Here is a 24,373-nt window from a genome sequence, read left to right as displayed (position 1 = left end):
CCAACGTCCTCGGTAACTAGACGGGAGCGGCGGCATGAATGGGCAGATCCAGCTAGAGAGAGAGCGCGAAATGCGCGCGCCTTCGAAAATCAAAATCAATGTAGTCCAGCGCACCGGCGTTCGCAGCCGACCTGCCTGTGCTCGCTCGCTCGCGGATTGCCCACGCCCTTAGTGCGCCTCCCAGCGCGGACGTTGTCGGAGTGCAGTGCCGTTTGTCGTTTCCCTCTCCCTCTCTCTCTCTCTCTCTCTCTCTTCCACCTCCCTCTCGCTCGCTCGCGTAGCCCACACAAGCGTACACCTTGTTTAGGTACGTCCACGCACACTCGGCCAGGTCTTCCCACCCTTCCCACGTTTCTAACATCGCTCTCTTTCTCTCTCTTCCTCTCCCCGTTTCGCTTTTCTCCCTCGCATCCCTCGATCAAGTTAGTCGGGCAGAATCGCCCGAGAGAGAAGAGGAGAGAGAGAGATGGAACAGGGTTAAATTACCACCCTCGTTCCAGAAGCGCTCTCTATCCACCACCACCACCACCATCGCAAGTCACTCAGTCTTTCCTCCGATCCCGCGCCAGCATCATCGGGGCGAGCTCTCGCGACTTACGTGGTGGAGCGAGCCTCCTCTCTCATTCTCGATCTCCGTATCCCGCCAACCCTCGTCCTCTCTCGCTCTTCCTCCGAAGCGGCGCCGCCCGGAGCGTGATCGCGCTTCAAACCATGCGTGTAAGGCGGCTGTCAGTCGGTCGGCGACAGCCTAGCCAGATAGAGATAGTTAGTTATAGTTAATTAAGATCATCGCTCCGGAACGACGACGACGACGAGGAGCCACCCAGCATCGCCACCAGGAGCAGCGACAGCGTCGTCACCAGGAGCAGCGGAAGAGGCGACCGAGGAGGATCCTTCTCGCGATGAGGTCCGCGGACCGGTCCTCGTCCTCGCGCTCGTCCCGCCGTCGGTGATACGGGGGCACGTCGCGCGCGCGCCGATTACACCCGACAGACATGTGAGTGCGAGAGCGCCTTCCCACTACTTTCCTCCGAGGCATCGCCTATCGCCTCGCCTCCGGGAACTCTACCGGAGAGGATGCGTGACGCACTCGACACGGGCGAGTATACGGGGGTGTAGAAGGTGGCGGCTCTCACCCTCTGTCTCCCTGTATATGTATTATTGTATATGTATGTATGTATGTATGTGCGTGCGTCTTTTCTCGAGACTTGGTTCTCGCGCGATTATCGCCCGGCGTCTCGAATCTCTGTCCTTCTCTGTCTGTCGCGCGGGCATCGGGAGGAGAGATCCGGTCTCGCTCGGCCGTTGGGCGGGTACGAGCCACCCTACTTTCGTCGACTCTCGGGGTGGTTTACTTTCTCGGTTGTGTGCCTGCGTCTGTAGTCGAGTCGCGTCGCGTCGCGTCTCTCGCTCGGCTCGGCTCGGGCCGAGAGCACCGTCGAGTAACGCGATTAGGTGCGTGTGCTGGTCCTGCTGGTGAAATCAATTCCGAGAGTTCGGGGGTAAGTTCGAGAACTCCGCTCGTCTCCGGAGACTGTTTTCGGACTGTTTTCAGGGGAATGGACCCTCTCGCTGTTCTTCTTTAACTTGTTCGCGAACGAATCTGTCCCAAGGCGAGGCGTCACGTTGAAAACAAGAGGAGAGACACTCGGGAGATTTTTCCTTTTCCGCGAGAGTGCAACACACTTTTGTGACTATACCTTGTCACGCTCGTCACGTCAATTTCGAACTCGCGATCAAGTTTCTCGTCCCAGCATCATCCGCTCGCAATAGCCTAATATTCATCTCCAGAGAGGTAGAGAGACCCGCTTCGCGAGTTCCTTCCTTTAATCTAATTGTCCGGGTTTGTTGTTTTTATCTAGAAAAATCCACGCGAGAGTTTCCGCGTTATTGACGAGGGGACACGCTAGTACGTGAGAGTTTTTCAGTATTATATGCAGAGGGATTCGAGAATAACCGACCAAGGAACGGAGAGGATATCGTTTTTCATTAAAACAACGTGTGCACCCGACTCGCTATTTTTCCGCGCGTGTTCATATATATGTATATATATATATATATATATATATATATATATATATATATATGTGTGTGTGTATATAGGGTGTCCGATAACTAACGGACCAATGATTAAGGGCGGATTCTCTGGCCAATTTGGAGACGATTTTTCCTCAGCAAAAATTTTTAGAAGTCAATAATTTTCGAGTTATAAGCGATTGAAAAAAATGGGTTTAACTATAAATATATATATAAAAGTATATATGTATGTCGGACTTTTTTATACAGCTTTGTGTTTATGTGTGTGCGTGTGTGTGAGGGGCGCGGGTCATTTATGTACACAACCGAGTGAACTATTGCACATATAAAGTAATAAATTAATAGATAATCGGCGATGTTGCTTCTCGGTCGAGAGAGAGAGAGTATTTAAATCTAAAAATTTCTATTTTTGTCCCGCGTGTGTGTCGTCACATATATGTATATGTACATATTTAATTTTGCAATCGTATTATATGCGATTGAAACGTTTGCATTTTCCGGGGAATTGTTTGGCGATTGTGCGAGGGCAGTAATTTTATTTTCTTTCAAATTGTATTTTAGTTTTTTTTTTCTCGTTTAATTCGCGCTCGTAATGTAAATCGAAAACGGTAGATTTGTTGTGAAAATTAATGCAACCGTGGATAATTTGTAACTCTGTTTTAGAGAAAGAATGCAGATGCGATTAATTGTATTATGGCGAATATGCGCGGTTAATTAAGATTTCGATCTCGTCACAGGCGACCCGATTGCACAAAGTAGTATAACAAACTGGCATAAGAAAGGAAAATGATTCCACCGAGCAAGCACACACGCACATACATGTATATGCATACACAGACGTTCACCTTTGCGTGGGCGGAGTTGCGCTTCCGCTTGTAATTCGCGACTCGCGATCGGTATCGGGAACGATGCACAACACTTCCGGCTTTACGTAAGATTATATTATAGCACTGTTATCGCATCGTCGCCGTTATGTCACTTTTGTCCGGCGTCATCGTCAGAAAATTTGCCGATTTTATCCGATATACTCGAAATATCGCGACTCCGAATCGAGTTTTTTCCTTTTTCTCTATATTTATGCGATACCGGGCTTACAATTATTTACTATTTCGATCGTGGGCGTCCGCAGAGGGAGGCAAGAGTAATCGGTAAAAAGTTAAGCATTTACTCTCCTTGGAATTTTATTTAATATCCCTAATAGCACAGCACGACATATCCGAAAGATATTCAGAGGATATCCAGAGGACATTCGAACATCCTCAGGATATTCTCTGAACGTCTTCGGGATGCTGTTAGGGATAAAAATATTAAAATAAAATAATAAAAACCAAGGAAAAGTGAGCTTTATTGACCAACACTGGCTAAATGTAAGAATCTTTATTACGAAAGAGACGACGTTTCGACCCTAAATTGGGTCCTCTTCAGGCTATAACATTAATTCAAATATAAAAAAGTTTGCAATAAATTTTAACTATGATAATATTATAATGTCTATTTTATAAAAAATAATATTGAAATTAATAATAGCTCTTATTTAAAAAAAAAAAAAAAAAAAAAAAAAAAAAAACTAAACACTCATAGTGTCAATCTATAACGAAAAATCGAATATAACACAAATTAATACGTTTAATATGAAACGAAGTGTTCCCTATGACAAATTAAACAAAATAATAAAAAAGTAAAACTCTTCTCTCGTACTGGCAAATATTATTTATTAAATCACAACGTTTCGACCCTTCTTTGAGTCCTTATCAAGTGATCTAAATATACATAGAGAAGAAATACAGTACAGAGATTAATACAATAAAAACAAATTACTTAACAATATTACAAAATAATAAAAAGAAGCGAAACATACTTGTGAAATTAAAATAAAATAATAATTTTAAGATGTCAAGAACGAATATAGTGTCGGTTTGACAACACGTCAAGACTCTTAGACGAGTTATGAGAGAAAATAATAAAATATTAAAATAAAGAAATTATTAAAAAATTAAGGAAGAATATAGTATAACGGAAAAGAAAAAAAATGTAATCGTGTCTCTCCCTAAACAAAATTCCTACGGACGTCCAAGATTTCGATTAGCTTGGATAATTGATTAACGTTATTTGGAGGAAAATATTTGATAATTAATTACGCGACATCGATATCTCGAAATGAAACAGCGACAGAGAGATATTCGAGTCGGGAATCGCAATGCGAGGATCGAGTCGGAGGGACGCAACATTTCGCGTGATGTCGGACTGCAATTGCAGTTCCGGTCACATCGCACGAAAGCTTTGAATTCCCTCGGCCCGACCTCGCATTAGGTCCTTTCTTTTCTCAGCTGCACTTTATATTATACTTTCCGCACACTCTAAGTGAAACGGTTGTAGTTCACGCTCAACAGAGAGAGAGAGAGAGAGAGAGAAGGGAGAAAAAAAGAGAGAAAGACGAGTGTAGACAAGTGCGGAAAGTGGCAGCCGAGGAGAGAACAGACCTATTATAATCCACGATAACAATCTGTCGCCTGTCCCGCCTTTCACCTGAATATGACAGCTTCCAGCGATAACGATAATACTCCCTATGCAATTTTCGCCTTATCGGGGACGGCGAAATATTTCGTTAACTTCAGATCAGCTGGATCTTTTTGCCCGCGTGATGTAGATACGGTGACCGTGGGTCCTTTATTTTTCATTCTTTTATTTGGAATTTTTTCAAAATTTAATTTTGTCCTTGTCTCTCCCAGCAAACACCGATATATAATTGTTACATTGCTATAATAAAACGGAATATAACAGGTAATATAACGTGTACGTTACATGTAACATCCATGTTAGTTGTAATTTCCCACTCATAGATGTAACATTTTAATATAACATATATTACATTGTAGTTATATTATAATTATATACCAAATAGCACATTGATGTATTGATAAGTCAGTGCTATCTTGGGATACAATGACAATATAACTACAATGTAATATATGTAATATTATAATGTTACATCTATGAGTGGGAAATTACAACTAACATACTCGTATACGTTATATGTAACATGCTTAAGTATATAACATTTATATACTGTGTTTGCTGGGTTATATATTATCCCAGCAAACACCGATATATAATTGTTACATTGCTATAATAAAATGGAATATAACAGGTAATATAACGTGCACGTTACATGTAACATCCATGTTAGTTGTAATTTCCCACTCATAGATGTAACATTTTAATATAACATATATTACATTGTAGTTATATTGTAATTATATACCAAATAGCACATTGATGTATTGATAAGTCAGTGCTATCTTGGGATACAATGACAATATAACTACAATGTAATATATGTAATATTAAAAATGTTACATCTATGAGTGGGAAATTTCAACTAACATATACGTTACATGTAACATGCTTAAGTATATAACATTTATATACTGTGTTTGCTGGATAATGTCTCATATAGGATTAACATGAAAATTTTTACGGAATCTTTGACACACATCCTGAACCTATATTTAAATTGAGAATTTGGTTCAACATACACTGTAAAAAATATGTAGCATATTGTATAAAAATATGTAAAATTACATGAATTGTAAATGTGAAATTACATGATGAATAATGAAAATGTGGACGATTTCATTATTTATCATGTGAACTTATATTTAAATGAAGAATTTGGTTCAACGTACACTGTAAAAAAATATGTAGTATATTATATAAAAATATGTAAAATTACATAAATTGTAAATGTAAAATTACATGATGAGTAATGAAAATGTATATAATTTTATTATTTATCGTGTAATTTTACATTTATCATTTTTATATATATATAATTTTACATATTTTTGTGTACAGTATACTAATCGAATCCAGTCTCAAACTATAAGAATATCCCAAACTGACGTCATTTTGACGTTTTATGATCAGTTTACTGTTCTATAGATTGTTCAATGTTGTCCTTTATTTTTTTTTTATGTCTAATATCGTAGAATTATTTGTACGAAAACAATGGAATCTCTAATCCTGAACCTATTTAAAAAATTAAGGACTTGTTTCAACGAATCTCAATTTCAAATTATAAGAATACCTCAAGTAGCAAACTGATATCATTAAACGACATAATGACGTCATTTTGACATTTAATGACGCGGAATTATTTTGTTTTTATTGCTCGTCGATCTCCACTTTGGTCGCAAACTGATTTGGAAGCATGTTGAAACAAACTCTAAAGTTTTCCTTCATTTTCTCTGAGAAAATATGGTCACCGTAGCTATAAAAGAGTTCGGAAAAATGTGCATGCATAAAATTGCCGAAAAATGTTCGCATGCAAAAAAAAAATGGTCTCGCCCTCGTTGTAAATTTCCCTCGTGTTCGAAGGAAATGTTTCTATTTGATTTTACGAGGCTGTAAAAAAACTCCATTAACGCTCGTTTAAATCACATCGGTGAGGGATGAACGAGCGATGAACGGACACAACCCATTTTAATCCGTCTATACGTGAATGTTCTATCGGGAAACGGAAGCACGAGGGTGGGGAGAGGGTGGTTCGTCGGTCTCTTCCGTAGTCGTATATTCCGAAGGAGAAAAAGAATAATGCCCCTCCGACCTCGATTCTACGCGTCCCGAAGGTGTTTGCTTCGTTCTTCTTTGATGCGAAAAGGCGAGGCTCTTTGGCATCGCGATCCTATAAAGGGTGTATCAGAAATCGCGCGCACTTTCTCGCTGTCGTTCGGATTCTCAAAGAGAGCTGAGGGAGGGTTCATCTGTTTTTAGCGAAAACTTGTTCGCAACATTTAAGATTAGACCGACTTTATACCTCTATCGTTTTTTCCAGTTCAATTTCTTGGCAACTATATACATACACACACACACATATCTAGAGTGTATACTCCCTAGAAAAATCCTGGAATTATCATGGAATTTGATTGAAACTCAGGAAATTTTTTAAAAAATTGCCTCTTTGATGTTTAGATATAGTTTCAAAGAATATAAAATTGATTAGTTTTATATAAAGTATATATTAAAATATATTTTATTATAATATAATACTATTATATTATTATATTTAAAAAATGCTTGATTTGTTAAAAAAATTGTATTCTAATATTATTTAAAATACTTAAATTTTACCTGGAATTTTGAACAAAAGTGCCTGAAAAATCACGGAATCCTCAGGGAATTTATTTAAGTATACACCTTATATATATATATATATATATTTCTTCTTGCGTCTACTTGTTTAACTTCAAAATTGTTTTTCCTTCTATTTATATATACATTTATTTATTTCCATCTTCTTTTAGATCTCCCCGCAGCGTGTATTAAAAGCGTTATCGGATAAACGTTCTTCAAAGTTTTGCTGGTCTGAAAGGAGAGGAGAGAGAGCCAGCTCGAAATTCTCGTCTCTCCGTGATGGAGAAGTAGATCGCAGGCGCCGCTGCTTCTCTCCGATGCACCTTGTATATATATCGACGGGAAATACCTGGCCGACGACCATGTGTTACACTCCTGTACCGAATTAGGTTGTACATACATCTACCGTTCTCTCTTAAGAGACATCCCCGACCTAGCTGCCGCCTTCGTCGTCGTCGTCGTCATCGTCGTAGCTCGATCGCCTCGCCGATATACTATATAGTCGGCCTCATCGTCAGGTATGGCGCGCGTTACAAGTAATTCGATCGACATGTCCCATTTATGTCGACTAGCGAGCAAAATGTAATAAAAGCCGCAGCGGTAATAGCGAGGTGCCACCTGTTTCATCCTGGGAAAATGGGGAGGCATGCGCGACGATTGATACGCGATTCCTTCTATCCTCCCGGATCGGGAATCCCCTCTTTCTTTTCTTTTCTCTTTTTTGCTTTTTATCCTTAATCCGGGAAATCTCTCGGCGACGATATAGATATCCATCTTTGATGCGCGATTATGCGATTACGCCGAGGCAGCTCTGTCCAATTTACGTTCCATTTGCTAAATTCGTATTATGATCGATATATGTACGATGACCATATTTTCTGAGGGAGAATCAAGGACACGTGTGAACGTTTTTAGGGCTTTGCTTCAACATGTTTTCGAATTGATTTGCGAGCAAAGTGAAGATCGACGAGTGAAAGGAAAATTTTATTTGGCATTTTGACGTTTAATGACGTCAGTTTGCTACTTGCGGTACTCATATATTATCCCAGCAAACATCGATATATAATTGTTACATTGCTATAATAAAACGGAATATAACAGGTAATATAACGTGTACATTACATGTAACATCCATGTTAGTTGTAATTTCCCACTCATAGATTTAACATTTTAATATAACATATATTACATTGTAGTTATATTGTAATTATATACCAAATAGCACATTGATGTATTGATAAGTCAGTGCTATCTTGGGATACAATGACAATATAACTACAATGTAATATATGTAATATTAAAAATGTTACATCTATGAGTGGGAAATTACAACTAACATACTTGTATACGTTATATGTAACATGTTTAAGGATATAACATTTATATACTGTGTTTGCTGGGTTATATATTATCTCAGCAAACACCAATATATAATTGTTACATTGCTATAATAAAACGGAATATAATAGGTAATAAAACGTGTACGTTACATGTAACATCCATGTTAGTTGTAATTTCCCACTCATAGATGTAACATTTTAATATAACATATATTACATTGTAGTTATATTGCAATTATATACCAAATAGCACATTGATGTATTGATAAGTCAGTGCTATGACAATATAACTACAATGTAATATATATAATATTAAAAATGTTATCTATGAGTGGGAAACTACAACTAACATATACGTTACATGTAACATGCTTGAGTATATAACATTTATATACTGTGTTTGCTGGGTTATATATTATCTCAGCAAACACCGATATATAATTGTTACATTGCTATAATAAAACGGAATATAACAGGTAATATAACGTGTACGTTACATGTAACATCCATGTTAGTTGTAATTTCCCACTCATAGATGTAACATTTTAATATAACATATATTACATTGTAGTTATATTGTAATTATATACCAAATAGCACATTGATATATTGATAAGTCAGTGGTATCTTGGGATATAATGACAATATAACTACAATGTAATATATGTAATATTAAAAATGTTACATCTATGAGTGTGGGAAATTACAACTAACATATACGTTACATGTAACATGCTTAAGTACATAACATTTATATACTGTGTTTGCTGGGATAGTTCTTATATATTATATATATTATATCTTATATATTATATATATATTATATATTATAGTATTCTTATATAGTATATTATATTATATTATGGTATTCTTGTATATTATATATTATAGTTTGAAACTGATTCGACTATGTTGAGACAAATCCTCAATTTCTTAAATATGTCCAGAATAAGAGATTTTATTTACGGAAAAAATTACTGGCTCTATACTACACATGGCATTTAGTTAGCATGTCTAAATTTTAGCTGTTAATATTTTTTAGATATAATTTAACGAAAAATGCTATAGCTAAAAAATATTAGCTATTACAGCTGAAATTTAGGCGGTAACTAAATTTCCATAGCTAAATTTAGCTGTCTATATATTATAACCTGAAATTTAGTTACCACCATATCTAAATTTTAGCCATGGCAATTAATATTTTTTTAAGTATAGTTTAACGAATAGTTTGCTATAGCTAAAAGATATTAGCTATTGTAGCTAAAATTTAGGCTTGATAATTAAATTCCAGATTGTAATATATGGACAGTTAAAATTTAGTAGGTAAATTTTTTCCCGTATTTTCGTACAAATTTTCATGTTAATACTGCACTGAAAAAAATGGTTAACTTGATTAAATTCAACTAAATATTATTTTATTAATTAAACATATAAAAATATTTAAATTAAATTTAACAAAACGTATATTTTTCTGGCTTGAATACCACAATATATGTTCAATTAACAAAGTAGTAATTTCGTTGAAAGGATTAGTCAAGTTAATAATTTTTCTTAAAAATAAATAATAAAAATAACAAAAATATTTAAATTAAATTTAACAAAAAGTACACTTTTTTTTTGTCTCGAATACTAATAAATAGTATGTTCAATTAACAAAATAGTAATTTAGCTGAAAGATATTAAATCAAGTTAATAATTTTTCTTTCATAGTGTGCGACATTAGAGATCTCAAAAGGGTAATTAAAAATTAAAGGACAAAAATAGAGTTTTGGAAAAAGAAATAAATCTAAAGAAAACAACTGCTTGAAATAACAAAGGACTGATATATGGTCACCGTAAAAATATGTCTCTAATTAAATGAACGCGGTCGGTCGCGGCGGGTATATTAATTTGAATTTCACAGGCGGAAGTTTCCTCTTCGAATCTAGATCGCGATAAGCTGCGTTATATTCATTAATAGTAGTATATGCAACATGTGCTTTCTTCTTCCGTTCCCTTTCATTCGGGATGAATGTTTAGCGCGTCCGACAAGTAGCGCTTTATTATTACCCTCCTCCGTAACCTTTCCGCGAGCGGGCAACAAAAGAAGTGTTCTTCATTAATGAAATATCAAAGGTTATTAACGGCGGTCTCGGTACGCTACTATCCGATAGACTTCGATTTTCGAAACGCGGTTTCCGCGCGCATGCTCTGGCTCCGCAGAGCTGAGCAGAGAGAGAGAGAAAGGAAACTTTTTACATCCGGATGAGATCGGTTGACGTTAACGACGGCGATCGGGGACGGCCTGTAAAAATATATGCACGGCGCAATTTACGCGCGTGCAAGGAAGGAATGTGTGTATGTGTGTATATATATATATATATTTTTTTTTTTTTTCATCGGCAAAAAGAGCAGCGTATCGGAAAATGTATTTATAGTTCAACTGTGTGTTGAACAGCCGGGACAGCCGCAACGACTAAACAGATTGATGCATGTGTAAAAGTGGATCACGACCTTCTGCTATTCTTTTCCGTTTACTAACTACTAGTCGTTAATGTGTCTTGCGTGCGATCGCCTTCCTGTAAATAAAAACGCCGCGTTCCCGATTCGCGCGCGAAACGCGGCTGCTGAACCCTGAAGACGCGCGATTTCGTGGACAGCCGATCGAAAGGATGAGGAGACTTTTTGTTAATACCGAGAGACTTAGACTTAGTTAGCCGCAATCTATCTCGGATCACGTTGTATCCCCGATATATACTCCCGTAATAAAAGAAGCGGCGCAGGTCGACCGAAATCGATAGCCGATAAAAGTGTTTACATTATTACACGCGGTTGAAACATTATTTTTACATTTTCCGCGAGCCGCTGCATTTTTACAGATCCTTCTCGGGATAAATAAATCTTTACGAGGCTCAATTGCCATCGCTTTTATATTATATATTATATATATGGTATATATACAGGGTGTCGCCGACCACCCGTACACCCCTTTTATCTCGGAAACAAAGCGTTTTAGAGAAAAATGATTCAAGGGGTTGAAAAATGGCTTGAAGAGGGTTATAAGATGGTGGCAATGATTTGACCTTGAATGGTCATTTGAAGGTCACGTGAAGGTTACCGTCAATTTTTCAATCATTAACCCCGTTTTTTTATTTGATATTCTTGTAGCTTATCTCGAGAGCTTTCCAAAACATTATAATTAAATGTTTTTTCGTGAAGTACTTTTCGAGTTATAAAGCTCCAAAGTTGCAAAATTTTTTAATAAAAATACAAAATATCTTGTGGAACATTCAGTTTTCGACAATCTTACTTTATTACTTTCATGTACAGAATAATAAAACTAATCAATAGATGTTATGAAAACACATAATATTCTTAAAGAAAAATGTGGGTGTAAAGAAAAATACGGGTAGTCGGGGACACCCTGTATGTATATATATATATATATATATATATATATTCATAAGTTTATCCATAAGTTGTCAATCTAATAAAATTACCAATCGAAACCAATCGAGTTCATTTTTTTAAATAATAAGAAAAAACAAGAGCAAAGAAATAATGGAAAGAATGTAAAACATAATGGAAAGAATGTAAAACATAACGTGAAAGAAGAAAAATCGTTCTTTCATATTTTAACGTTCTATCGTATTTTCTTCCTTCATGTTATGTTTTACATTATTGTTTCCATCATTTTTTTACTCTCCTTTTCTCTTATTATTTTAAAAAATAAACTCGTTTCGATTGACAATTTTATTAAATTGAAACTTATGAATAAACTCAGCAAAATACAATAGGCGAGGAAATATTGAATAGTTATTTGGAATTTTTTTTTTAATTTAGACATTTTTTATATTTACGGGATGTTAAAAAAGTAGACCGACGAATTTTGAAAGGAAATAGAAGACTTTAAAATAAATATTTTTTGTTAATATTATTTTTCCCTATAATGTTTTGTTTTAATATTACGTGTATGAAATATGGAAATTTGTGACTTAACAGCAAACCAACATATAAATGAAGAAATTAAATCTATCTTAATCTGGACCAAAACACTGAACAAATAAATAAGTACATCAAAGTGATTAACTCTTTTTGCAGCAAATATTTAAAAATTACTCCATTAACTTTAATATAAAAGTTACAAATTCATTCTATGTAGTATTAAAACTAAACGTCTAGAGAAAATTAATATTAACAAAAATAAAAATGTTTGAAGTGTTCTATTTCCTTTCTATTTCCCTTGTCGGTCTAATTTTTTAATACCATGTACTTAAAATATTAAAAAGAGAGAGAGAGAGAGAGAGAAAGACGGAGAGAGCCACAGGAAATTTTATTTCCGTAGTTTCTTTTTTTAATAATATTAAGGATGTATGAGAGATTACAATCAGAGACTAAAGTATTCATCTTTTAGAAAATTGCTTTAGTTTAATTTCCTAATTTTCAGCGTTAACACCGAATACTCAGTAAACGGAGAAAAATAATTTCAACAAATTATTATTATTATTTTCTGCTAAATGGTTTAATGAATGTTAATATAATTATGCAGCATTATTTCTTAAAGTTTTAATTAAAAAATTTGAAATACATGGTATAATTTTTCCGATATTTTTAACGTAATATAATCGATCATAGCAATACATTTTCACTAGATTACATGTAAAATGAGCGGAAATTTAAATTGCAACAACTTTTAAACGAGTTAGTCAATTAAATCCAAATTTTATAAGTAGACATATCAAAGTGAAAACAATTTATATAATTTTTATGAAATTTTATCATTTTTACATGTCTCCCATACATTTTTAAAAAAGCATCTCGTACACAGAGAGAATTTTCTCTTAGAATATCTCACTCTGAAAATCGAATTTTATAAGAGTTTCTCTAATTAATATTTAACCATTGCACAATAAAAAATATTAATGTCTACCACAATGAGATATAAAATTTACTATGTACATAATTCATATTTTTTATTTTGGTAAATATTATTCAGAGAAGCTCTTACAAAATTCTTCCAATACCACGATTTTCCGAGAAAATTCTCTCCATGTAGAATATATGCTTCAGCTATTCAAACAAAATTGTATGCATTTATTAAATCCAAAAACAGTAGCTTTAATGTATCAAACTGGAAACGACGTATATAATAATTTTGCTGAATTTTGTCTCATTTTTAGATGTCTACCATGCATCCTGAAAAAAGCAATCTTGTATAGAACGCTTCGGCTATTCGAGCAATTGTACGCACTTATTTATTGCATGCACTTGTTGTTTCTCTATACGCCAGAGAACTATATAATATATATATATGATATACATTCCGCGCTTCGATACAGCACGTGGGTGCCGAAGAAGAACTTCAACGTCCGATCGCGCGATACGGCGAGCATTGTGCATTACGTATTATTAGACACGCATCCTGGCAGCGAATAATCGCGAGCGGCCTACCTATCCACTTAAACGGAGAACATCGCGGACACGCGTGACGTAAGCGATTTTAATACTCATCATCCACCGTCCGCGCACCTATATAGGTATATATACATATATATGTATGGACGCGCGGCGAAGTAGATCTCTTTTAAAAGATCCCTCCGCATTGTCCGGGATGAATGCGGACACGCAGTTATCTGCAATCCGCGTAGCTGTCACTGTCGTTATTTTCAACGGCATTATGGCCGTTTCTGTAAATACCGGCCTGCTGGTGCCTCGGATAAGGCTCTGAATGCTACAAGTGCTCGCGTCGACTACCATAGTTTCCATTTTCATTGTTCAATCGCGCGCCGAGACTTTTCATTTAAGGATTTTAATCCTGCAATCGATATTTCTGGGTCAACTCTGGCTTCTCGCTCTCTCTACATATCTCTGGTTCTCTATTTTTATTGTCAAATGATGATACAAAATGACAATCCTTGAATAGATTCTCTCGACAACTTGCTCCCGAATCAGAGACAACCCACGTAGCAAAGTGACGTCATTAAATGTCAAAGTGACGTCAAAGTGACATATGTTTGCTATTTGAAAAGTCCTGTGAATTAAAAGGTGACTCAACTTTGTTAGGGGTAACTTTGCGATTTTCCGGAATACGCTGATATACTCGAGTAGAGTCGTCCCAAGTAGCAAACTGACATTAAACGTCAAAATGGCGTCTCTTTGACGTCTAATGACATCATTTTGACGTTTAATGACGTCAATTTGCTATCTGATATCTGAATCGTGCGCAGAGACTTTTAATTTAAGAATTTTAATCCAGCAATCAATATTTCTAAGTCAACTCTGGCTTCTCTCTCTCTCTCTTTTTGTTGTCAAATGATGATACAAACCCAAGTAGCAAGTATACGTAATTTTGACATTGACGTCATTAAATGTGAAAAAGACGTCATTATGACATTTTTTACAGTATAGTTCAATCAGTTTCAAACTATAAGAATATCCCAAACTGACGTAATTTTGACGTTTAATGACCAGTTTGCTATTCTTTAGATTTATTCATTTTTTCAAGACTCAGTTTTGTCCTTCATTTTTTATTTAATGTCTAATGTCGTAGAATTAACATAAAAATTAATACCCCAAGTAACAAACTGATTTAACGACGTCATTTCGACATTTAATCACGTCAGTCTGCTACCTGGGAAATGACAATCCTTGAATAGATTGTTTCGACAGCTGGTCCCGAATCAGAGACCACCCAAGTAGCAAATTGGCGTGATTAAACATCAAAATGACGTCACTTTGACATCATTAGATGTACGCTTGCTGGCTGGAAAGTCCTGCAACATCTCAGAGGGTAACTTTGCGATTTTCCGGAGCACGCTGATACACAAGTAGAGTCGTCTGAATCGTCTGGGCGTATTAACAAACTAATTAAGGCCATAATGTTCGTTATACCGAAGCTCGCGTTATTAACGAGACCGCGCGTCTCTATGCGTTTCTATATTTATTTATGGAACAGGTCACACGTGAGACGCCGATGTAGGGTCAGCCAGCAGCTATCCTATCCCGAGAGCACAAGAACGTCCTCTCTCTCTCTCTCTCTCTGGCTCATCGTCGCGTTATAGCACCTATTCTCCAGCGGATCGGATACGCCGTTGTACAACAATAGTTACACACATTGTGACACGTTCCCTGAAATGAACCGACGCCGACGGGGACCGTCAAAGTTTTCCGCTCGAGCGCATAACCGCTTTTACGATCGGTAAAACCGAGAACGTCGGCTGGAAGAAATCACGCGTGGCGCTTAACTATCCGTGTGTTAATCCTCCGATGTGTCACAAGGTCGGGCGACGTTTGAATGCGAGAATAATTTTCATTCGTCTGTAATTAATCAGTTTTTTTTTTTTTTTTTTCAAACTATATGTACCTATGGGAGAATTATCTAAAAATGATACAAAATTCAGAGAAGTTATTTTAATCTTGGAAAATTTGTTACTATGATCGATTATATTACGTTAAAAATATATCGAAAAATGGTGCCATATATTTCACATTTTCTATATATATGTATATAATTCCGAGGTAGCAAGCATACGTCATTTTGACGTTTAAGTAATTAAGGAACAATTTCGAAAGAAGCACTTTTCTCCGATTTTTTAACATTCGGATGCGTCAACAGCTGAAAATTAGGAAATTAAACTAGCGATTTTCCATGTCTCCCAAACACATCCCTAAAGATGCAATTCTACGATTCTCTAATATTTCTTCTTGCGATGACGAAAAAATTGAATTGTTAATGGGACTATCAGTTTTCTCTCGTGAAAAAGAAAGTTCAAAGAGTAGCGAGATAGCGCTATCGCCAACTTTTTGGCAAGCATCCACCACGATTTAAATGCCCTCTCGTCCTGGGGACCATCTTTAACGCTCTGTTGCACTTTGATGGCACTGGCTGCCTCTAATTTCCGAACATGCAATTTTGCGACGCACGTGTTTACGCTTCTTGAAATTTTTCTTTTCAGAGAGCAGCCGAAAGAATCCACCAAGTAATAAAAGAAAGGAAAGACACACATATATATATATATACGCGAGAGATGTTTCTAAGGGGTCCAGGCGTCTCCTCTCCATTAAGATATTTCGATTCGATAAATTCTTTCTCTCGCACAGTCCTCGTGCGAGAAACGAGGCTATCTGGAAGGATGAACAATTCAAAGCGCCTCGTTAGACGGCGTAAGGTAAAAATTACAAGCCCGCATCGATTTTCGAACGACGTCCCGTCACTCGCTTCCGATTATCTCGACGCAGACACGACGCCGTTCGACCTTCGCAAACGTTGCTTGCGAGAGGGAGTGAAAGAGAGAGAGAGAGAGAGAGAGAGAGAGAAGCTCGATAACCGAGTTGTTCGCGCCTACTCGCCGCGCGAGAGGAACAGACCGTCGAAACGGAAAGCGTTAATACCACAGCGAATAACAGCGAAGTACATTCGCGCTTTTGTTCTTATTCGCGGTAAATGTCGACTGGCGTAAAACGTAGCGATCCAGATATACGTTGTAATATCCTCGATCGAGTCCTTTCTCCGAAGGAGAAGAGGGAAATTCATTCCAATATACAGGGTGTCTGACATAAAGTGTCACACCGATAATATACAAGTAGATCTTGTCATTTGGAGACGATTTTTCCTCAACAAAAATGTCGAAGGAGGTCATCATTTTTTGCATGTTCCTAAATTTTGCCATCGTGTATCTTTATAACTAAACCTTATATTGAAATTTTTGTTAAAGTAAACTCTACTTGAAATTAATTGGAGAATATGATTTTGTTAATACTTTATTTCCACAAGCCTGAGTTTGTGAAAAACCCTTTATTTTCAATCGCTTATAACTCGAAAATGATTGACGTCTCAAGGTTTTTGACCGAGGAAAAATTGTCTCTAAATAAGAACATCTACCTGTATATTTTTGGTGTGACACCTTATGTCAGACACCCTGTATAATTCTCGTAAGAATTTATTGAATAAATCCAAAGGGTTAAGGGGATCCTGACTCCGTAGACTCCCAAGTAGCAAAATGACGTCATTTTCGCGTTTAATGACGTCTCTCGACGTCAAAATTACGTACTTTTACTACCTCGGCTGTTTTATCGACAAATTTTATTTTTATTCGACTGTTTATTGGCTATAAGAATGAAAAATCCTTTTTTAAAATTTAAATATTCATAATGACAGCCCAGATGACAAGCATATACGTCATTTTGACGTTTAATGACGTCAGTTTGCTACTTAAGAAATCTGGACTACTCCTATATATGTATATAAAAAAACCAAGAGGATTAAACAATTACAGTTTTTTTATAAGAAATTATTTATATGTTTTTTTATATTTTATATTTGGCGTTTTCTTACAAGAAAACTGCAATTGTTTAATTTTCCTGTTTTTTTTTATATACATCCATATAACCCAGATTTGTTATTTCCCAAATCCAAAAGGATTTTTCATTTTGTGCAACCAATAAATAGTTAAATGAAAATAATATTTGTCGATAAAACAAATAAAGTCAGCATCCCCTTAAAAGAGGAAGGAACAGCTAGAAAACTTGTTTATACGCTCGCAGGATGTAAAATTACAGAGAGACGGTGGAGAAGATCTCTCTCTCTCTCTCTCTCTCTGTCTCGACGTAAATATTTTCAAGACGACTTCTCGAGAAAAAGCTGAAAGCTCCGCTGTAAATGCAACTGTTTAATCCTTCGGAGAGCGTTAATCTGACATTCGCAAAGCCGCCCTTTCCCTCGCTGTGAAGTCGCTACTCGCAAATAATTTAAATATCGCTGGCGTTTCTATAATTACAGGCGTCGAGCATGCCATGCGCACTTAACGGGGAGGTAATCGCGTTGCACACCTGGCGCAACATGCATCCTTCCACGCCCTTGCCGCAGCAGCAGCTCGACCGCCTCGCCAGGGATATCGAACTGGCCGCATTCGATGAGGAATCTGTCGCAATTATGGCAGTTATCGAGTACGTTACTTCCCTCCGTACATATATACATCGTCCTTCGTCCCGATAAGGCTCGGAAACTGCCCGGAAATTCTCCGACGAAGAAACTCATTCGGAGAGGAAGAGACCCAGCAAACACAGTATATAAATGTTATATACTTAAGCATGTTACATGTAATGTATATGTTAGTTGTAATTTGTCACTCATAGATGTAACATTTTTAATATTACATATATTACATTGTAGTTATATTGTCATTATATTCCAAGATAGCACTGACTTATCAATACATCAATGTGCTATTTGGTATATAATTACAATATAACTACAATGTAATATATGTTATATTAAAATGTTACATCTATGAGTGGGAAATTACAACTAACATGGATGTTACATGTAACGTGCACGTTATATTACCTGTTATATTCCGTTTTATTATAGCAATGTAACAATTATATATCGGTGTTTGCTGGGGAGAGAGAGAGAGAGAGAGAGAGAGAGAGAGAGAGAGAGAGAGAGAGAGAGAGAGAGAATGTTCTTCTTCTTCATCTTTTTTCTCGAGTCATTTTTAATTTCAAACTTTAAGGCCGCGTTTTATTACGGCGAAATGAGATACAGGATGAATCTTGATTACTGCTTCTAATTTCCGAGGCTTAATTTGTGCAAACGATTTTCTTCCATTCGATACGTATATCATCGATGTATACACTGGAGAAAAAAATGTTGTTGCGTTAACAAATATTTTGTTCGGAAATAGACGAAACGTAATTACTGCTTGTGAATCTACCAGAATTCCATTTAATGCAACAAATATTTTGTTTGCACAAACAACTGATTTTTTGTGCAAATAAGATGCTTGTTGCATTAAAAAGAACCATAGTAATTCTATTTCGTTTATTTTCAAACGGAATTTTTGTTAATGTAAAAACATTTTTTTCCAGTGCAGGATGGCCCACACTGAAAAAAAATTTGTTAACTTGATTAAACCTTTCAACTAAATTACTATTTTGTTAATTGAACGTATATTAATATTTAAGTCAAATATACATTTTGTTAGATTTAATGTTATATTTAATTTAAATATTTCTATATGTTCAATTAACAAAATAATATTTAGTTGAAAGGTTTAGTCAAGTTAACAAATTTTTTCAGTGCAGAACTAGCGGTAAACCTGTTAATGATAGATTCCTGGAATTTTATTTGGAGACGATTTTTCCTCAACGAAAGTGTCGAAGCATCAAGAATTTTCGAGTTACATATAAGCAATTAAAAATAGTGGTTTTTTTTGCAAACTAATTTATTAATTTCTTTATTATTAATTTCATATATAGAGTTTACTTTAATAGAATTTTCATTTAAGGCTTAATTGATTGGCAAAAATTGGGAACATGCAAAAAATGCCATTAACAGGTTTATTATTAATTTTAGGACATCCTGTATACTTTTGCCGAAGGAGAAACGAAATTGACGAAAGAGAAATATTCAATAGGCAACGTAAGAATGAAAGGACTCGTCGAGCTGGGAGGAACGGGAAATTATTATTATTTATTAGCGCGCGCAGATGCAAATTTTATTTACTCCGTTTCTGCGCTCGTAAATGCCACTTAATTGTGCTAAATTAACGGAGACGGGATCCTTTCGGATGCGCACACGCAGACTAGGATCTAATTGGCGAACACACTCGCAAAATTTCCTACGCGTATTAAGGCCACGTTCACGGGACAAGTGAAACACGTCCGTAATTGGAGCGCCGCCGGTCTACATCAAGATCTGGCTCTACTACTGACGCGAATTCGCGCCGCCGCGCTGTCTTCGCCTTCCTTCGACGGAACGCGATCGAATTGTGTGATTCTGGACGATAACAAGCCGGAAACTTTATGCCGATGCTCTGCTCGTCGCTTCCACAATGTTATCCCGGGTGTAAGACGCTACGTTACATCAAGACGCTTCACGTATTCTCTCTCAAACATATATAAATTTATATATATAATATATATTTTTTTATTATTATTTGTATTATATTAATTATTTATTATATATATTATTATTTATACATTAATTAATATATAATTTTATATAATAGATAATTTTATAATATTATATAACACGTATAATTATATAATTATATACGGAGAAAATTTTCTCTTAGAATTTACTCTGGAAATCACGGTAATCGTGGAACAATATGGTATTGGAGTTTTATAAGTTTTCTCGATTAATGTTTATAACAAAATAATAAAAAAAATATTAATATGCATACTTATAGTAAAATTAATTGAACATTTTATATCTTATTGTGGTAGATGTTAATATTTTTTATTGTGGTAAAACTCTTATAAAATTATTTTAAGAGGAAATCCTCTCTGTGTATACATTATATAATAATGTGTATATATACAGGGTGTTAAAAAATTAGACCGTATTTTGAAGAGTAATATAGAAGACTCCAAAGTAAACATTTTTTGTTAATATTATTTTTCTCTACGATGTTTAGTTTTAATCCTACGCGGTATGAAATAGGAGTTTGTAACTTAAACGCTAAACAAATATAAAGTGTTTCAGGAGAAATGGTCAGCATTCTGAGACATAATTGTATGTACACAGCATTTTAAGCAAGAAGTTTATATAAACATGTGGTTCTGTTTTGGACAGTTAGAAAGGATACAACGTATACATTCATTAATTTGTTAGAACTAAAGTCTATGAAATAATTACATGAAATTTTAAGCTTACGATACATTTGAATAATTAATATTAATTAGCGGACAAGAACTTCAAATAATTAATAATAATTTTGACTTGAGTAAATAGGAGCCATTTTAATTACGCTAGAAACCAAAAATTTTAAACTAACACAGGACTTATCAAACGTGACCTAATTTACATGTAGCATAATTATGGTAATAGGAAACGACGAAAATTTAATATAGTTATTTCATAACATTTGATTCTACTAACAATAAGTTAATAAATGTTCTTAATCTTAAACATGTTGTATAAGAATAGGACACAGGCTTACATAAACTCTTGCTCAAAATAATGTGATACAATCAAGTCCTAAAATGTTGATTATTCCTCCTGAAGTATCCTGTTTATAAGTGGAAAAATTAAATTGTATGTTAATCTTGAACAAAACAGAATTCATAAATTCATAAAAGTGAATCATTCTTTTTGCAGCTCAAAAATTCCTCCATTAATTTCAATATAAAAGTGACAACCTCAAAAGTAACAAGTTTATATTTCATACTATCTAATATTAGAACTAAACGTTGCAGAGAAAATTAATATTAACAAAAAATGTTTATTTTTAAAGTCTTCTTTTTCAAGTTCTCCAAAGTTTGTTGGTCCAATCTTTTTAACTTATATATATATATATATATATATATATATATATATATATATATATATATATTATCGATTCGTACTTGGAATGACAAGGTGAAAAAATTGTTAATAAAAGAATGGAAAGAACTTCGGCGAAAAATCTCGACGACCTATACTTTCGTGGAATGCGAAGACTCGATAGCGAAAAAAAAAGTCCGTAATAATCGATAATTCATTTCCTTAAACTTAAATCCTCGGTGTTGACATTGGAAAACGCGCGCGCGGAGCCTTTTCTCCTTTCTTTTTCCAGTTCTCACATATGTGACACGTCTTTATTTGCGCGAGGGTCGGACAAGTAGCTCGTTGAAGGCGAAGTGGCGCGGATTTAGGCGAAAAAGTCGCGCCTTTTGCGCGGAAACGGAGTGAAAGCCCCGCGGCATCGGTTGCGCTTCTCACGGTTTACCCATCGTGCCAAAGTACGACAAAAGAACTCTCTCTCTCTCTCTCTCTCTCTCTCTCTCTGCTCCTTTTTTATTACCGTTCTCCAGAGTGCTCTCTTGCGCGTTGACGGCGGATCGAGGATTAAGACGACTCCGTCGAGCGAAACAAGACGCGAGAGCACTTGCGCACTCATCGAGATCATAGACAGCTGGCGTGTTCGCGAGAGAAACAATTAAGCTGAGAGGATGCTACTTTTTGCTTCTCAAATAAAAATTAAATCACGCGGATTTATGTTAATTTAATTAATTTATCGTTGCACGGAAATAAAGTCGCGAAAGCGTTTTTATAACTGTCACGCAGCTTTTGACGCTCGTGCCGTATAAATTCTCTGATAAACATCGATTTAAATAAATATATTCGCGAGAGAAAGTAAAATGTGCATATTAAATATCCGTAAAAAATAAATATTGATACTGCAAATATTTGCGCGTTAATTTATGATTCCGTTTTTTGACATCTTACTATCCTCATTATTGCTATACACGATGATTATCCGGTCTTTAATTTAGAAGACTCCTTTATTTCAAGTAGCTCTCCTTTAGGTTTTCCATTTTTCCAAAACTCAATTTTGTCCTTTATTTTATATTTAGCGTTTTATTGTCTTAAAAATTAAAATTTTATTGCCCTAAAAATTAAAGGTTTCAACATAGTCAAACTATAAGGATACCCCAAGTAGCAAATTGACGTCATTAAACGTTCCAAATAACGTCATTTTCTAAAGCTGTGTTCTTTCTGACGCAACAACGAGCAATTTTTTTAAGAAACATGGAACATTAACTAAAAGTTGTTCGTTCCTGCTTTAGTTAAGACGCAGCTTGAAACTTTTGGTAACAACTAGCAACTTTTTTTAAGAAACTTGGAACATTAACAAAAAGTTGCTCTAGTGAGGACGCAGCTTGAAACTTTCAGCAACAATTAGGAACTTTTTTAAAAAACCTGGAATATTAACAAAAAGTTGCTCATTGTTGCTCCAGCTTATGGAACTTTTAGCAACAACCAGCAACTTTTTTAAGAAACCTGGAACATCAACAAAAAGTTGCTCTAGTGAGGACGCAGCTTGAAACTTTCAGCAACAACCAGCAACTTTTGTAAGAAACCGGGAACATCAACAAAAAGTAGCTGGTTGTTGCTTCAGTGAAGACGCAGTTTATAAAACTTTCAGCAACTTTTTAAAGTAACATGGAATATTAACGAAAAGTTGCTCGTTGTTGCTCCAGAAGACGCAGTTTATGAAATTTTCGGCAACAGCTAGCAACTGTTTCAAGAAACATCTCAGCAAACACCTAGCAAAGTTGCTAGTTGTTACCAAAAGTAACAATATATAATTGTTACATTGCTATAATAAAACGGAATATAACAGGTAATATAACGTGTACGTTACATGTAACATCCATGTTAGTTGTAATTTCCCATTCAAAGATGTAACATTTTAATATAACATATATTACATTGTAGTTATATTATAATTATATACCAAATAGCACATTGATGTATTGATAAGTCAGTGCTATCTTGGGATACAATGACAATATAACTACAATGTAATATATATAATATTAAAAATGTTACATCTATGAGTGGGAAATTACAACTAACATATACGTTACATGTAACATGCTTGAGTATATAACATTTATATATTGTGTTTGCTGGGATATGGAACACGAAGAAAAACTTGCTCGTTGCTGCTCCAGTAAGGACCAACATAGCATTTGATGTCAAAATGACGTACGTTTGCTATATTTTTTGCTCGTCGATGTTGAAACAAATCCCAAAAAATGTTCGCTACTACATATACGATTTTTCAGTATATACATCAGCTGTTGTCTGTCTCTGCTCGCAGACTCGATGTCTCCGCCGAGGGGAGCAAGCGTGGGATGTAGTTGACACTACCTTCCACCTAGCGAGAGCAGGACGACGACGGAGGTGGAGGGGAACGAGGAGGAGGAAGACGAGGACGAAGACGAAGAGGCGAAGGAAGAAGAGAAGGGAAGAGACCGCGAGGGTAGCGTAAGATCGGCGGGGCGACGCCGTCTACGCCGGGTATCCCGCGACACGAGGAGGACCGGAAGCGTGGCGTTCGCGCGTTCGCGCGTACGTGCGTGCGTACGTACGTACGTGCGTGCGTGCG

General features: G+C 35.8%; 1 protein-coding gene across 2 annotated transcripts; it reads left to right on the top strand.

The window, feature by feature from the left end:
- The first annotated feature begins 1,003 nt into the window (after positions 1-1,003).
- Positions 1,004-24,343, top strand: LOC146719695 (uncharacterized). Of its 2 annotated transcripts, XM_085489745.1 has the most exons (4): positions 1,004-1,502; positions 16,445-16,657; positions 18,268-18,434; positions 24,086-24,339. In XM_085489745.1, the coding sequence occupies exons 1-4, from the start codon at positions 1,176-1,178 to the stop codon at positions 24,123-24,125; spliced, it is 747 nt and encodes a 248-aa protein (XP_085345871.1). In that variant the 5' UTR covers positions 1,004-1,175; the 3' UTR covers positions 24,126-24,339. The 2 variants fall into 2 exon arrangements, with proteins under 2 accessions (XP_085345871.1, XP_085345872.1); XM_085489746.1 differs by lacking the exon at positions 16,445-16,657 and having other exon boundaries at positions 24,086-24,343.
- Positions 24,344-24,373: the final 30 nt, after the last annotated feature.

Source organism: Nylanderia fulva, unplaced genomic scaffold (genome assembly GCF_048542155.1).
Source record: "Nylanderia fulva isolate GAGA-0341 unplaced genomic scaffold, ASM4854215v1 Scaffold9, whole genome shotgun sequence".
Lineage (NCBI taxonomy): Eukaryota > Metazoa > Arthropoda > Insecta > Hymenoptera > Formicidae > Nylanderia > Nylanderia fulva.
Note: the sequence above shows the minus strand (reverse complement) of the source record. Positions and strands in the feature narration are given on the sequence as shown.

What these genes read in the sequence shown, in the direction of transcription:
- LOC146719695 (XM_085489745.1), top strand. Translation starts at nt 1,176, where the DNA reads ATGTATGTATGTGCGTGCGTCTTTTCTCGAGACTTGGTTCTCGCGCGA. An exon ending in TCAATTCCGAGAGTTCGGGG is followed by an intron (nt 1,503 to 16,444) that starts GTAAGTTCGAGA and finishes TTTTCTTTTCAG; the next exon opens with AGAGCAGCCGAAAGAATCCA. An exon ending in GCAATTATGGCAGTTATCGA is followed by an intron (nt 18,435 to 24,085) that starts GTACGTTACTTC and finishes CTCTGCTCGCAG; the next exon opens with ACTCGATGTCTCCGCCGAGG.